The following is a 16,923-nucleotide window of genomic DNA, read 5'->3' on the forward strand; positions in this document are numbered from 1 at the left end:
GAACAGGACTTCTGGCCAAACCACAAGAAATGACAGAGACAACCAATGGAGAAATGCATCCATTTCCTGAGAAAGGGCTTTGAGCTGAATCTTGACAAATAAGAGGATGCATGAAGAAAGCAGAGATGTCACTAATAGACACCTTTAAGCAAACCTCACAACTATAAGAATACGTTACAACGCAGGCAAATTTTAACACAGAACAAGAAATCCAGAAAAAGCTGTGAATTACTCATAAGGATTTATGAATTATCACCAAAAATTGCCTACCTGCTTCACCAGATCTAAAGCTACTCTGGGAGGAAAAAAAAACAAATTTAAAATGTAAAAGCTCATGACTCAAATGGGAAAAAATAAATTGCACAGACTCTAAGGAGATATGCCAGTAATTCTTTTTTTTAATACAATGTCTTTATTTTTATTTTTTCTTCCAGTTTTACTGAGATATAACTAACATGCAATACTGTTTAAGGTATATAGCATAATGGCTTGACATATATACAAACTGTGAAATAATTACCATAATAAGTTTAGTTAACATCCATCACCTCATACAATTACAAATAAAATTGTTTTTCCCTTGTGATGAGAAGCTTTTAGGATCTTCTTTCTTACCAAATTTCAAATACAACACATCACATTAACTGTAATCACCATGGTATACCTTAATAAGGTATACCTTAATAAATAAGTCCCCAGTACTTATTTATCTTACAACTTCTACTTATAAGATAAGCACTGTCACCCAGTTCTCCCCTACACTCCTGGCCCTGGTGACCGCAAATCTGATCTCTATTTCCATGAGTTTGGATTTTTTTTAGATTTCACATATAAATGAGATCAAATAGTATTTGTCTGTTTCTGTCTTATTTCATTTAACATTAATGCCCTCAAGTTCCATCCACATTTTCACCAATAACGGTATTTCCTTTTGCAACTGAACAATATTCCATTGTATACATGGGCCACATTTTCTTTATGGTTCATTCATCCATCAGTGGACACTTAGGTTGATTTCATGTCTGAGCTACTGTAAATAATGGCGCAATAAACATGGGGGCACAGATATCTCTTCAACATAGTGATTTCCTCTCCTTCAGAGGCATACACAGAAGCTGAATGGCTGGATCATCTGATAGTTCCATTTTTAATTTTTTGAGGACGCTCCATACTGTTTTCAGTAAAAACTGTACCAATTTACATTCCCACCAACAGTATATAAGTGAGCCCCTGTACTTTGGATCCATAGAGTCCTTGCTCTTAAGCCCACAACTGAACAAATGAGGTTCTACGGTCAGTTGGACCTGGATTTGTCTCCTCGGGCGTATCTTAAACTCTCTGAGTCTTCTCTTATTCCTGCGGTAAAATGCCATCTCTCACATGGGTGTCCAGTGGAATAAATCAGGCCAGTCCCGTAAAGCCTTGAGCAAAGATTCTCAATCGACATTAGTCAGTGTTGGTACCAGTGACCGCAGCTCCCCTGAAACCACACGGGTCTGGGGGGGCATTTAGATTTCTAGTTCTCTAAGTGCCACATCTGAGGTCCTCCTTCTTGTAAAGTTTCCTCTGCCTTGAGCTTCCTTCCGCAGGCTTCCTCCAAAACATTTTGTCCCAGTCGAGTTATCAACCAGAAAGGTCAAAGGGCTTCTTGCTAAAATCTCCAATCAGCAGGAAAACAAAGTAGCTAAAAGTTAGCTGTGCTTGCCCAGATCGATGCCCATGTCCTGTGTGCAAGCACACGTCAAGGTACCCTTGCTTCTTGTCCTCAGGGGTCTGCTGCAGTCAGCTCGGGCAGATTCTGAGCAGCACACCAGCCTGTGCCGGACACTGCAGGAGGGACAGCTGGGCAGCACCTGGCCTACAACCACGAGCTAAACGGTTTTGATCTTGCATCGATCGATCCCTTGAAATGGTGCCTAGTGTCTTTGAAAATCTTAAAGCAGGCTTCTTTCGAGTGCTAATTTTTTGGTCTCTGCTTAAGTATTTAACATACTTTCATCTAGATAATAAGCACTTTAGGCATTGTAAAGTCTGTAGCACTTCCAGACTCACACCGCCTCTCCCTAATAGAAACATTTAGAAATCCTAGCCAGGAAATGGCCAAGGCTGAAGTACAAAGGAACTAGGAGAAAGGGCACCAGAGGCTTTGGGGATGGGGGAGGGGATGCAAATTTATTTCCTTCTGCTGCTGGGGAATTTTCATCAGTTCAGGATGCAAACCAGGCAGAAATATTCTTACAGGCTTTTGTTTTTCTGTTTCTCAGTTGAAAGGAAAAGTTGGGAGATTGTGGTTATATAATTATAATTTTAAATGGAAGGCACCAGAGCCCCATAGTGGCTGTTTCTAGTTAAAAATGGATTTAGCTAATTATTTTCCAAAGAGCCACAGTCAGGCACCAAACGAGAACCCACATCTCTGAGGTGCCTCCAAACCTCCAGAGAAGCAGAGTTTGGTTAGTCCCTGTGCTCACGCTTGCTTTTCTGCTTTGTTTTTAATCCTCAGACATCTACAGACAACAAAAGAGCACACATACCACACCCACAAAACAAAAATTATGAGGAACACTTTTAAGGATAAAAACACTACGAGCACACTTAAAAACCTTGGAAAAATACCAGCTAATATAAGGGGAAAATTCATATAGTCTATTAGGTATAACCAACCAGAAATAAAACATTTCAACCTTGATAAAACAAATTTGGGAGAATTTGTTTAAGCTGAGAGTATATATTGCATATAGTGTCATCTTTTAACATTGCATTGTGAGAATTTTACATTATTAATATTCTTTTATATTATGAATATCAAAGGCTTCATAATAATGTTGCAAAGTATGGATGTATCGTGGTTTCCTCACCTTCCTTCTTTCCCTGTGCCTTTCCCCTGCCCTCCTCCCTTCCTCTACCCACTCCTTCTTGCTTTTCCCCCTCACTTCCTCTTTCTGTCCTTCCTTGGTTCTTTCCCTTCTTCCTCCCCTCCTTTCTTTCTGATTTCTTCTTTTATAGTTTAACCAAATTCATACATTCACACTATTTAAATAGTCTGCAAGGCAGGAGAAACAGCAGTCCCCCCACCGTATTTCCCACTTCCCAGAGGCAACCACACATAATTCTTTCAGTGATTATTATGTTATTCATTGCCTTATACTAAATAATGCTTGTATTGTAAATTCTTGATTTTAAAAAAGGGTTTAGGCATTATCTATTGGCTTTCCGACATAGACCTCCCTCCCCCAACACACACACACACACAACTCCTCTGCTACATCCTTCCATCCCAGTATCACAGTGACTGTGATTCGTTTAATATTCCGTGATTAAGTTGTTGCAACCACAAAAATTCTATTCACAACTGAGCCATGTCTCGTTTACAATGACCTCAAGGCCTGCTCGGACCTTGCCTGCTTCTAGGGCATGACAGGCCAGGATGATGAGAAGGAGCATTACTTCCAGGAAGAATTCAGTAAGGATCTCACTGCAGGGAGAAACACCCACTTCATCTGCAGAAGGGCAACTTTCAGCATGACCATCGGCTCTGCAATGACACTGCCATTCGCTTTTACCGGACAGCCTTGACCATCAACAGGACCTTGACTGAGAGAGAAACACTGGTGGTTAACCTGAGAAGAATTGCCAATAAACGAGGACCTGAAAATGCTTCAGACACCGTGGGTTGGCAACCCTTTAGATCCATTCATGAATGGAATAAAAAAGGGTGGCCTGCAGCCGAGGGCTCTGAGAGGTCTGGGATGCTGCCCGACAGCCCAGGCACAGCCTCCTGCAGATTTGTCCCCTCTGCCTCCCTGGCAAAGAAAGTCAGTGAGGAAGTGGTGGGGCAGGTGGGGCCCACCACCCAGGGGAGCAGAAAGCCCTAGAAAGCGTCTATGTCAGGCCTCTGGCTTTCAGAGAAAGGAGAGGGAGAGGAAGGCCAGGGTGGGGGGATCCTCGTTTGGTGGTCACCAAGGGGAGGGAAACAGGGAGGCAGAGAAACCCCAACTTAAAAGAGCTGGGGCTGAATGGCTAGGTTTGCCATTTGGCTGTCTTTTTTTCTCCCGGTTTCAGTATTTTTCTCATCCGGATCTGGAAATCACTTTTCCTCTGTCATACAGATATTTTAACAAAACTCCTTTGAGGGAAAGCAATTACTCGGGGACTTTGTAATCCTGGTTTCTCAGTTTGCATCACCCAGACCCCGCACCCGCCCACAGTACCGCTCTGTGGCCCGGCAGCCCTCGGCCCCTCAGCACTGCTGGGTGAAGGAGGGACTAGAACACCACTGACGCGGGTCCTCGTTCCTCACTCCTGACACTCCAAAATACACTCCATGTAAACATGTTTAAACAATAGACATCATAAAATTAATACAATATTCTTGAGAGCATTGTTTTAATCATGGGATCTGGAATTTGTACACATGAAGTCACAAAAGGTGTGAGACATTAATAAGTTTAGCTACACTAAAACATACAGTGCATAGAAAAGATACCTTTAGAATGTCCAAAAATAAATGACAAACTCAAAAACACTATTTCAACACATTACTGGGTAAAGATCCATTTAAACATATGAAATGATGGTCAGTGTTGCTCCTACTAAGAGCAAATAAAGCAAACCAACACCAAAAGGAAGACCGTCTCAGGTCAATAAGAAAACACCTTTCCTAAGAGTGTATACCCACCTTGGCCTCAGAGATTCCACTCTTATTCATTTATTCTGTATTTGCATATGCACGCAAAAGCAGATACATGGGTATTTATGATCCTTGTTTATAATAACAAAGGACTAAAACAAGTGTCCCTCATTAAGGGATTCATTAATTCAATTCTAATATTCCATATATGGAATAGCATGCAACTATGTAAAAAAAAGAGGCTGTTCTAAGTATAAAAATATGAAATATTATCTCTGAGATATATTAAAATTTAACATGAAAGTGCAGGCCCTGACCAGTGTGACTCACCTGGCTGGGCATCTTCCCCACGAAGCGAAGGGTCAGCGGTCCAATTCCGGGTCTGGGAATATATATGCCTGGGCTGCAGATTCAGTCTCCAATCAGGGAGCTTACAGGAGGCAAGCGATCTACATTTCTCTCTCACATTGATGTTTCTCTCTTTCCCCCTACCTTTCCCTCCCTCTAAAAATGGATAAAATTTTAAAAAATAAATAATAAATAAAAGTGCAGAAGAGTGTGTTCAGCATGCTAACGTTGTTCAAAGGAAGGAAGGAAGGAAGGAAGGAAAGGGAAGAGGGAGAAAGAAAAAAGAAAATGCTTGTCACAAGTATGCTTGGGATAGTTGGGAAAGGAGACACCGCCCCTGGGGTGGCCTCCAGACAGGGAACTGTGCATACCCGACTAGTCTCTGCTTCTGGGTCTTTCCCCACGCCTGATCTCTTCTACCACTACCCACTCTCCCAGTTCTCCCAAAATATTTACAAAATGCCTCTTGACTCTTTTCATCAATCCATAATTGTGTTCATCAAAACTGATTTTTGAAAATGTTACCACCTCCTGACATTCACTCCGTGGATGAGGGAATTTAGTTGTTACGCAGCAAACTGTTCTTGGGCTCCCAATAGATGTTAATTAATGGGAAAAATGGGAGTATAACCGAGGTGAAAGGCACTCGTGTTTTAACAGCTCACTCTGCAATATTGTGCTTCTGTTGACAACACGGACACCCTTCCATGGTCCCATTTCCCAGTAATAGCTTCCTCCAGTCCCCATGCTTTTTGGTTTTGGAGGGCTTTCCTCTGTCTTTAGATATGTGAGAGTTGAATCTTATAATCAGATTGGAAATTCAGAAAGGTGGGGACCAGGGTTTTTATTTCATAGTGATACTTAACCTTTTCTGACATTGAGGGGCAATTTTAGCCTGAGTTGCTTGGCTGTGCCTAGGTTTGGGGGTCTCTGCCTGCAGCCCCTTAGTAAGTACCCAAAAGGGAGTCTGGCTGGAAACCGGGAAGTATTCTAGAAGCTTTACTTCCAGAGACCTTGGTGAGGCAGCCGATGAGAGATGAGGAAATATTCCTACCACTAATTTAGAAAAAGAAACTCAGGAGTCTATATAATGCAGAGAACACTTAATCTGCAAATCTACACATTTGTTCTGACTAGTCTTGTTGACTCTGTTCCTTTATGTTGCCTTGTACACCCCTCTTTTACCTGCCAGCACCTCTATGATAATTTACTTTTAAAACTCTTTTTATTCTCAGAATGTAATATTGGTAAATATTTGAGGCATTCCTTGAGGGCATTAATGTTTTGAATAAATGTTCTCCTGAGGGCTACTATCAACCAAAGTTCTATACGAATTCAGTCTTGGAGAAAGCGTTATCCATTGCGGGTTTTCCTGCCCAAGGCAGGGAGAGAGCTATACTTTCCCACAGTCCTCTACCCTTTTATTAGGATAGACAGCTAAGCCTGTCCCAGCTGGGATCCTTACTTCTAGGTCTCACTCAAGAGTTACAAGTTCTAATTCTATTTACAAGTTCTATTTTTGTATAGAAATGTTAGTTAAATGGGCAAGGAATGCTGACCTTCCCACTGCGCGGGAGGAGGGGAATCTGTGGGCTGGTTCTTCCTCAAGATTCATTTCTCCGAGCCCTGCCTATTTTACTTTCGGTTTCAATTTCCGTTTCCTAAAACCAGTTCCTGAACAACAAAGCAAAGGAACCATGGGCTGCTTCCGTATATATACAGGTTTCTTCAGCATTTGTCTGAGGCAGACGAAGAAGATCTGAGGAGGAGAGGATCGGAGGAGCCCAAACTGCAGCCTTCCAGAAAGGAAGAAAAGTGCGCAGCCACCATGAGGTAGGCATGCCCAGATCACGCTGAAAATGCGAATCTGCCTTGTTGTAGAATGCAAGTGCTAAGCAGCCGTGCCCCTAAAAGGAAAGTTCCCGATTGCTTGGCTTTGGTGTGTGTTCCTAACCTTTACCATGCATCTCTCTATCTCGTAGCTTGCTGGCTTGTTTACTCTTCAGTCATTCTCTGCCTGACACCTGCAAGCGTCCCAAGGGTGACTCGCACTGGGGAAGCTGAGAGCTGAGTTCACAGAGGAGTGAGGCAGGAAGGAAGTGGACAGGGAGAGATTTAATCAGGCAGATTCTTCACTTAAAGGTGGGCTGGGGGAATTGCTTTTGGAGGCTCATTTTTTGTTTCCTATTTGAAAGAACTAAGCGAGGGGCTTTATTAGGGTTCTTTTTTTATTGTTGTTCAAGTATAATGGTCTTCATTTTCACCCCACCCCACCTCCTACCCTGGAACCCACCCTCTTCAGCTTTGTCCGTGTGTCCTTCATCTGTGTTCCTTGAGGCTCCCCCTTTAATGCCCCCATTATCCCTCTTCCCCCTCCTCTCTGGTTACTGTCAGATTATTCTTTATTTCAATGTCCCTGGTTCTATTTTGCTTGTTTGTTTTGTTGATTAAGCTCCACTTATAAGTGAGATAATATGGTATCTCTCTTTCACCACTGACCTGTTTCACTTAGCATAATGCTTTCCAGATCCACTTGTGCTGTGGAGAAGCGCAGGAGCTCCTTCTTTCCTTCTGTCTTTCTGCTGTGTAGTGTTCCATTGTGTAAATGGACCACAGTTATTTAACAAATTAAGAGCAGCATTTAGCAGTATTTGGCGCATCTGAGCAGTGTTTAAAATGCACTCAGAGTAGTAACCCACTTTATTAGAAGGTAGAATTTACTTTTAATGTGCTTATAATTCATCTCAAATTTGCATCAGGGCTGACAAAATGTGTTCACTCATTCGACAGAAATTTAGTTTACTCCAGAGTTCTACTGATTGGCTCGAGTCCTCCAATCTGAAGAATGCACTGGGGATGATACTCTCACACTCCAGAAACAGATATTTGCCCAGGGTGGGGGGTGGTTAGCCCCCTGGGTTGGAAGGGTGCTCTCTTTCTACTCCAGTCTGAGGACAGGGTGACTAGTCTGGATGCCTGAGCCTCAGTCCTGGAGCTGCAGGACCCAGGGACACCAGCCTCAGCACTTCCTTCCTGGAGAACACGTTGTCCTTCTCTGAGTTTCCTGGTCTGTCTTCTGGAAAAATACTGTTTTCTGCTAGTCTCCGTGTATGCCTGATAGAAAAAATAAAGGATAGGAGACATGACGAGAGGTCTGTTTCTATAGTAACTCAGAATCCTTAGAAACCTTGTTCCTACTCCTTAGAATTTCAGCATGGTCTTCTCATAGAATCTTTCTCATGACAATACAGACCCATCAGTCTCTCTTCTAATTTTCTTTGATTGTTTAGCTATAGGCACTGTCACCAGGCCTTGTAGAGTTTAGTTTGTTAAAGATAGATTCCTGAACTCACCCCTCTCCCCACCCCAGATTCTGGTTTGATAGCTTTGGGCCAAGGGCCAAGGGTGTGCCTTTCCCACAGGGCCTTCCTCGGTGGCCCTGGCCCCGCAATCAGACACTGTGGGAGCAGCCATTAGCTCTGAGCCTGCTGAGCAGCGTCACTGTGGCTTTCACCCAGACTAGAAGGTGGGCAAAAAAATTGTTGCTGTGTAAACAGGACTCCTAGAGGCATCAGGAGCAAAAGTCGCAAGTCTGTCTGAGAACAGCTTCTGTTTACCAGTGGAAATAATAATCTATAACTATGCAGTGAAACTGGTTGCCCTTTGAATGGCTGCTCAAAGGGATTTTACTTAAGTGTACATATTAAATGTCTCTCTCTTGCTAATGCACAATTGACTATATGCTTCGTTTGTTTGAGATTATTTCAATTGTATTCTCTCTCTCTCTCTCTCTCTCTCTGTTTCTTACATAAAACAAGAAAGGAGCCAAAGAACTCATGTGCTTAAAAAAGTCTTTCTGTAACCTCACTGAGAAGGAAGGTAGATGAGATCAGACATCAACTTTTCAAGGGGAGGTTGCTGTTAGTACGGTGCCAACATGGAGCCAGTCTCTCTCTTGGGCTGTGCCCCTCCCCACCCTCAGACACATTACACAAGAGACAGAGACAGCCTGGCTCTTCACTAAGACCTGCCTGGGGCTTTCAAAGGACACAGTTTCCTTCCCTCAGTAGAAATTCCTACCCACTTCCCTTCTACTTCCCTTCCTATTTTTTTTTTATTTATTCTGCCTGGGGTAGTTAAGTTTCCATTTTTTTAAGATTTTTTAAAAAGATTTTATTTATCTTTAGAGGGGAAGGGAAGGAGAGAGGGAGAGAAATATCCATATATGGTTGCCTCTTGTGTGTCCCCTGCTGGGAACTGGCCTGCAACCCAGCATGTGTCCTGACTGGGAATCTAACTGTGGTCGTTTGGTTTGCAGGCCCGCGGTCAATCCACTGGGCTACACCAGCCAAGGCTTAGTTTCCATTGTTTTAAGTAACAGAAAGGAACAGGCACCAATTTAAAGTTCATGGACTGGTTCATAGGATGCCTGGACCACCCCCACCCTGGGCCCACAGGACCGTAACAACCCTGGGAGGACTAGAACAGGACACTGAAAGCGTGGGGAGCCCAGACTGTCTTCTCCAAGTGACCTGAGTCACTCTCTGCCGCACATGGTACAGAATGTGGTCACATCAGACCCCCAGCACACACAGCTCTCTTCTTAACCTGGGAAAACTGCCTCTGGCTCCCTCGCTCCCTCTCAGATCCGTTTCCAGCTCCCACTGGAGTCTGGGCAGCCAGCCATGGTCCACCCAAACTGTGGGGTGGAAGAGGGGTATAAAACACAAAAGATGAGGACGAGAAGAAAATGGAGGGTTATCGTTTTCCATTTGACAAATATTTCTAAAGTGATCCTACCACATTACATGACTTCCCAGATTATCTGTTGGTTCTCTACTTAAGAATCCATAATACTTAGACTATCAGCTCTTGATAAAAGGGCCAATTAATATATACCATAAAAACTTTCTTTTAAAGTGAGGAAAAGCATTTCAGGGACTCTAATGCATAGGCACTGTGGAAAAACAATTTGGGGCTATTCATGAGTTTGAACCTACCCATCTCTGAAGTTACTCCAACAAGGTTTTTTATTTGTCTGCTGTTCCTGTTTGGTTGGTTTTGTTTGCTCGTTTTGAGGACCAGCACGACAGGGAATAGAAAGTCTTTCCAGGGGAGTCCATCCTTAGAGAGAAAGAGCGTTTCTCTTACGGAGTTAGCTGCCACACTTCCAACCCCTAGTCCTGAAAGCAAACCACAGGAGCAGAAAAATAAATTTCAGGACAAAAATGCTAACCAACAAATACAAAATTATTAACAAGTCAAGTCGATGAGACACGTTAACAGAAATCAACAAAGTTGGGGGGTTATATTTACTCTAAAATAAAAGTTTCAGACATCACTGACATGTATAATATCAATTAAGTTAGGATAATTCAGATGTGGGAAAATGAGTGGAAATTAAATTAGTTGGAATTAAGACTTAAGTGGTTGAAATAGAAAAGTTCAAAAAATAAGACTGTAGAATGTCAAAATAATAAAAAAGACAAAACTAATGTGATAAAAACGTTTGGCTAAACAAAGAACATCAATTAAAGATGCATGAAAAGCTGACATAATTAGACAGGAAATAGGAATTAATGGAGATTTTTAAAAAGACAAATTTAGGGGAACTAAGGAATTAAAAATTTAGGTATAAAATGGAGTTGAATATCTTAGGGATAACAGAGATTAAAATCAAGATGGCAAAATACTAGAAGAAGACAAAATTATAAAGCTCAAATTTCCGAATTTAAAAGGAAACGCTAGGTCGGTAGGAGAAAGAAGAGAAACCAAAAGCCATTAGATAGCCCCCGCTAAAATCAGTCCCATGGACGCGGCAGCTCCTACACAGCTCAGTGCGACCCTACAAAAATCGCCTTCTTCAGGGAGACCCCGCCCACTGCCCTCGCCCTGATTCTTCTGCCGCCCACTCACCTGATTCCTGCTTTCCCATGCTTTAACACACGCCAAAATATGAAAATAAAAAAGGAAACACTGTTATTTTGATTGGGATTCACACCGGTTCAGGGAAGGAGAATGGTACTTGCCTCGCTCCCTGTTTCTCTCCAGGGGAGTGTGTGCTACATCTCAAAATGTCCATCTTTCTGCTTTTCCCTACAGTGAGGCCACAGAGAACTCCTTGGAGAGCAAACTACAGCGACTGAAATGCCATTTCACCTGGAACTTGTTAGGAGGAGAAAATTCCTTGGATGATTTTGAAGACAGAGTGTGTTACCAGACTGAGTTCCAGAACAGTGAGTTCAAAGCCACACAGCACAACCTGCTGGCCTACATCAAACACCTGCGTGGGCAAAACGAGGAAGCTCTGGAATGCTTACAGAAAGCCGAAGAGTCGATCCAGCAAGCGCACGCCGACCAAGCAGAGATCCGAAGTCTGGTCACCTGGGGAAACTACGCCTGGGTCTACTACCACATGGGCAGGCTCTCAGAAGCTCAGGCTTACCTGGACAAGGTCAGACAGGTGTGCGAGAAGTACTCCAGCCCCTACAGGATGGAGAGTCCTGAGATGGATAGTGAGGAAGGATGGTCGCGGTTGAAGTGTGGGAGAAAGCACACTGAAAGGGCAAAGGTGTGTTTTGAAAAGTGTCTGGAAAAGGACCCAGAGAACCCAGACTTCACCTCTGGACTGGCAATCTCGAGCTACCGTCTGGATAACTGGCCAGCACCTCAGAATTCCATTGACGCACTGAAGCAAGCCATTCATCTAAGTCCCGACAACCAGTATGTGAAAGTCCTCTTGGCTCTGAAATGTCAAAAGATGAACGAGGAGGCGGAAGCAGAGAGGTTAGTTAGAGAAGCTGTGGAGAAAGCCCCGTGTGCAACAGATGTGCTTCGCAGTGCAGCAATGCTGTATCGGAAAAAGAATGACCCGGACACGGCTATAAAACTGCTTAAAAAGGCTCTAGAATGCTCGCCAAACAATGCCTACCTGTATTGCCATATTGGGGTATGCTATAGGGCAAAAGTCCACGAGTATCAGAATAAAAGCCAGAATGCACTATACGGAGAAAGAGAGGAGTTGCAGGAAGTAATAGAGCATGCTGTGTATTATTTGAAGAGAGCCGATGAGCTCAATGGAAATCTCAGCAGTGTTTGCTCCTATCTTGCCTGCCTCTATGCACAGGCGGGTCAGTATGAAGAAGCAGAGTATTACTTCCAAAAAGAATTCAGCAAAGAGCTCACGTCTGCAGACAAGCAAATGCTCCATTTACGATATGGCAACTTTCAGTGGTTTCAAATGAAGTGTGAAAACAAGACCATCCACCATTTCATGGAGGGCATGAAAATCAACCAGGACCCAAAGGCAACAGAAAAGATGAAATACAAGCTGGGAAGTATTGCCAAAAGCAGGCTTTCTAAAAACAAATCAGACCCTGAAGCTTTGCATATCTTGGAATTTCTTGAGGAGTTCAATGGGAAAAGGCAGCCAGCATGTGAAAACTCTTGTCCTTCAGCATTTTTAGTGGAGGAATGAGGAATTGGGGTGTGGCACCCATAGGGTTACTCCTAGAAGGGAGCCGAAACCCTTCCCTCTAGTTCGTGTCAAAATATGGATAAACAATTGGTAGGGCATAGACACAGGCTGAGAACCTGGCCACAACACTGGATTAGGGTTATGGAGGACCTCTGTTGGGCCAAGCTTTAACACTTGAATGGCTTAGGGAGCACCAGGAAAGGGGTCTAATGGGGGGAGAGTGAGGAGGGCCTATGGCTTGCTAAAGAGACTATTTCCCAATTTAACTCTCGGGAGAAGTTTGTGCTCTGTGATGTTCTTTCAGTCACCTTCTGAGGGGGGGTGCACTGGGTTTGTCTCTGTAAAGCAGCCAGATTCCTTGCATCTGTAACACTGGTCCATTCTTGCAATGCTTTTCCTTTACAAGCTTTCTGAGATTCCGTGTAGGAATGTGCTGCGTCCATCCAAAGGCTGGGGGACCAAAGCTTAGATAGGTCTGGGTGTCCTCTCCCTCTCACTTCTGCCTCTTCTCTCCTCCACCCCAGGCAACCCTCAATCTAGACTGCCCTGCACAGGAGCAGTTCAATCATCCTGCTACTGAGGTGGGAACATCGTTTGAAAACCAGGGAGCAGAGAGAATAAGTTAAATCCCGGAGGGACATATCTCAGAGAAGCAATGGGGTCAATCCATCACAGACCAGATTTTCGGGGGACACATGGGGAGATTTTGCCTCTATTCTGCACTCCCCGTGATCATACAACAAGCAAAGAATAAAAAGGGGGGTTCTGTACAATATGCTAGAAAACAAAAGAATGCATTTCTTTAAAACTTGTATGGAAAAAAAGTAGGGATAGAAACAGGGTAGGCAAAAGAGAGAGAGAGGAATGCTGGTTGTTATTGTAGATTGTAATCATATGGAGAAATTTTCATTTCCTTAGCCACTATTAGAAAAATTTCTTCCTAGGATGCAGGCTTGCTTTGTCCAAAGTAAATGTTTCGGTGAGCCCAGGTTCAAGGTGATAGGAAAGCAACAAAACAGAGAACCATTTTGTGGCTGAGGACCTTGTGAAAAGTCTTGGAAAATGACATCCAAAATGGAGGGGTTTCCCACTGTTAGAAATAGTGTATATTTTGTGATAGAAAACTTTTATTAACCCTGAAAATTTTTATGAAAACTCCCAGATTAATGGTATGCCTGGAGTGATTGGGATTTTCTAGGTAGATACTGAATAGCCTGGGACTATGTCAAAGTTGGTGTGACTCAAAACGTACCTGACCCAGCACAAAACCATCAGCTGCCTTCTGGTTGCAAACTGTTTGTCTGTTGGAATTAGTTCACATTTAAATGGATGTTACCTGGGGCTGGGAGAGGGAGGAACAGAAGCGATGTTAAGGGTACAAATTTGTAACCAGTAGAGGGAGGAGTGCTAGAGACCTAATGCACAGACAGTGAGTATATGCACCAAATCTCAACTATTCACCACCAAAAAAGATGATAATTGTATGGTATGAAAGAGGTGATCATTGTCAAACAATGGCATTCATATTATAATGTATAAATGTATCAAATCAGCGTGTCGTATACCTTAAATTGGTGATGTTGTATGTCCACTATGTTTTGATAAACTTAAGTATATACTAACATTTTTATTAAGCAATTAAAACATTAAATGAAATTCAAGGATTTTAAATTAAAAATTCCAACTACTGTAACAATGGTTTTGTGTTATTTTCTGTATCAAAAATAATGTGCGTCCTCTGAGACCATCAAAATGCATAGTATGGATTCCATAGATTTCATTAATAAATAATTTAGATGTGATGGAACATAAAGGGGTGCTCTGGTTTTTCTGAAATTTTGATGTGCCTCAACTCTTCTAACCTCTGCTACAGATAAATAAGATGTTACACGGGTATGAACTGGTTCCAATAGCCCGGGCTGGTCTAACTTCACAGCCACCGTACAGAACATTTTTTTCCTACAGCTTTCTGAAGAGCCCAGACTTCTGCTTACACCCTGACACTCACCACCATGCACCCTCATGCTCACGAACTCCCTGTCCCCCCACTGACAGAGGGGGTGCTGCTGTCCTCCTCACTGTTAAATCTCGTCAACATCGGCTTCCATCCACATGCTCCCTTTTCTTCTGACCTCCATTGTGAGAAATGAAGAGGTGTCCCCGATTCTATTTTAAGCCCCATCCTGGAGCTAAAGAACAGTTATTCCTGATCAGTACAGAATAGAGAGAGACATGAAGCCCTTAAGTCTCTCTTGTTTCTTTGAGATTCCTCTGGTAGCAAACATGATCTATGACAGTTGCGAAGGTAAACGCATTCCATTGGACTGAATGAGACAAGTGCACATCTCAGGGAAGGGTTTAGCTCTTTTTGCCTGAGTAACTTAGTGGGTCTGGAGCCTGGGGAGGGAAGCTGGGCATGTCCTGAGTTGCAGGTAAGATAGGCAGGTATGCCGACCTTGAGTAAAGACCACTGGCCCCTGTCATGTGCTGACGAAGGCACATCAGGGGTCTGCAATCTTGCTCTTGTATGTCATGCCAGCAGGAACAGAAACCTAAAAGGAGGAAGGTAGCAAGAGTAGAAAAGAGATGTACAACGTATTACACTTAATATTTATTTGAGGACTTAAAGCTGATAGAGGTGATTGGAAAACAGTAAAGCAGGTGAGGTTTATAGCTATTCTTCCTGAAATGTCAATATCCAGGGAACAAATGGAACCACATTAACTGGAGTGACTTGTAATTCCCTGGCTCTTAATCATGTCTCCTAGTGCAAGACAGATGACTCCTCTCATATGCTCACCCGGGTACATAACATGCCCCAGTAGGTGTCTCATAAGCGTTGATGAGCTAGTCTGTCAGATTTATCTCATCACTTCAGCACCCACAGCCATCAGTGCCCCGGCTCAGGAAAGGGCTTCAATCCGTCTCATCATTCTCTGTATTTGACTGCCACCTGGGCAGCACTGACATCTGTGACAAAGATGCTCGTAAGTGTTACCACACCCATGAAAGAGTGAGGAGAACCTCTCATGTTCTTGTCTGGGTTCCAAATCATACTAATTGCTCCTCAATCTCAGCGTCTTCAGTGGAAGATTCGTCAGCCTCTGCTTGTAGGCACTTTTCCCCTAGAGCTCAAACACAGCCCCTGGAGGCAGCAGACCTGAGTCATCTGTCCTCTGTCTGACGTTGCCTGACTTGCACAATGGGCTCCTGGGCAGCTGGAAGTGTGGCAGCATTAGAATACTGAAGATAAATACAAATTAGATGTGTTTGGACCCCTACTGTGTGCACCATCAACCTTGGGTTTCAACCCGGGAAATGTGGGTTCCAGGTAGAGACCATAAGCTCCTGTATCCTCCCGCCCTCCCTTCACCATTTCCCCACCCTTTATTTTGGGGAAAGGAAGTAACTTAGTTTGATGAATTAGACACTTTCCATATGCTTTATAGCACAACTGTCTCATTGCTGCTAATCCACACCTTCCTGGGAGACTGCAAGGAGGGAAATCCTTAACGGTTAAAATCCTTAATGTAAAATGGTGCAGCAACTTTGGGAAACAGTTTGGCAGTTTCTCAAACTGTTAAACAAAGCATTACCATACAACCCAGCAATTCCATCCCTAGGTATATATCCAAGAAAAATGAAAACATATATTCACATAAACCTGTGCATGAATGTTCATAGTAGCATCATTCATTATAGCCAAAAAGTGATTCCATCAACTGATGAACTAGATATTTTAAAAGATACAGTATATCCATACAGTGGGATGTTATTTGGCAATAAAAACAAAGTACTTATTCATACATGCTACGACATAGATGAACCTTGAAAACATTACACCAAGTGAAAGAAGCCATTCACAAGACATCATATACTGTATAGTTCTTTTTTTAAAGATTTTATTTATTTATTCTTAGACAGAGGGGAAGGGAGGTAGAAAAAGAGGGAGAGAAACATCAATGTGAAAGAGAAACATCAATCACTTGCCTTTTGTATGCACCCTGACTAGGACCAAATCTGCAACCCAGGCATGTGCCCTGACTGGGAATCGAACCTGCGACCTTTCACATTGTGGGAGGACACCCAACCAACTGAGCCATGCCAGCCAGGGCTAGTATGATTCTTTTAAAATGAAATATCCAGAGTAGGCAAATATAAAGCCAGAAAGTAGATTAGTGGTTGCCTAGAGCTTGGAGGGATAGTAAAATTGGAGATGATGACAAATGGGGTGAGAAGTTTTTGCAGGGGTTAATGAGGATATTCTAAAACTGATTGTGATGATGGTTGCACAGCTCGGTGAAATGCTTAAACTACAACTGTATGCTTTAAATGGGTAAATTGCATGGCGTGTGAATTACATTCTAATATAACTGTTAAAAAACAATGAATACTAATATTTAAAATGTATATAAAGAAAGCAAGCTTTTCTTTTATCACCTTCTATTTTTTTATTTTGTTTATTTTT

At 42.9% G+C, this 16,923-nt stretch overlaps 1 protein-coding gene across 1 annotated transcript; it reads left to right on the top strand.

Moving 5' to 3' along the window:
* Nucleotides 1–6,615: 6,615 nt before the first annotated feature.
* On the top strand, nucleotides 6,616–13,919 carry IFIT2 (interferon induced protein with tetratricopeptide repeats 2). The gene is made up of 2 exons (XM_037047303.1): nucleotides 6,616–6,811; nucleotides 11,081–13,919. Exons 1-2 carry the CDS (start codon nucleotides 6,807–6,809, stop codon nucleotides 12,453–12,455), a joined length of 1,380 nt encoding a protein of 459 aa, XP_036903198.1. The 5' UTR covers nucleotides 6,616–6,806; the 3' UTR covers nucleotides 12,456–13,919.
* Nucleotides 13,920–16,923: the final 3,004 nt, after the last annotated feature.

This window comes from Sturnira hondurensis, unplaced genomic scaffold, assembly GCF_014824575.4.
Source record: "Sturnira hondurensis isolate 20B ecotype Veracruz unplaced genomic scaffold, ASM1482457v3 Scaffold0005563, whole genome shotgun sequence".
Taxonomy (NCBI): Eukaryota; Metazoa; Chordata; class Mammalia; order Chiroptera; family Phyllostomidae; genus Sturnira; species Sturnira hondurensis.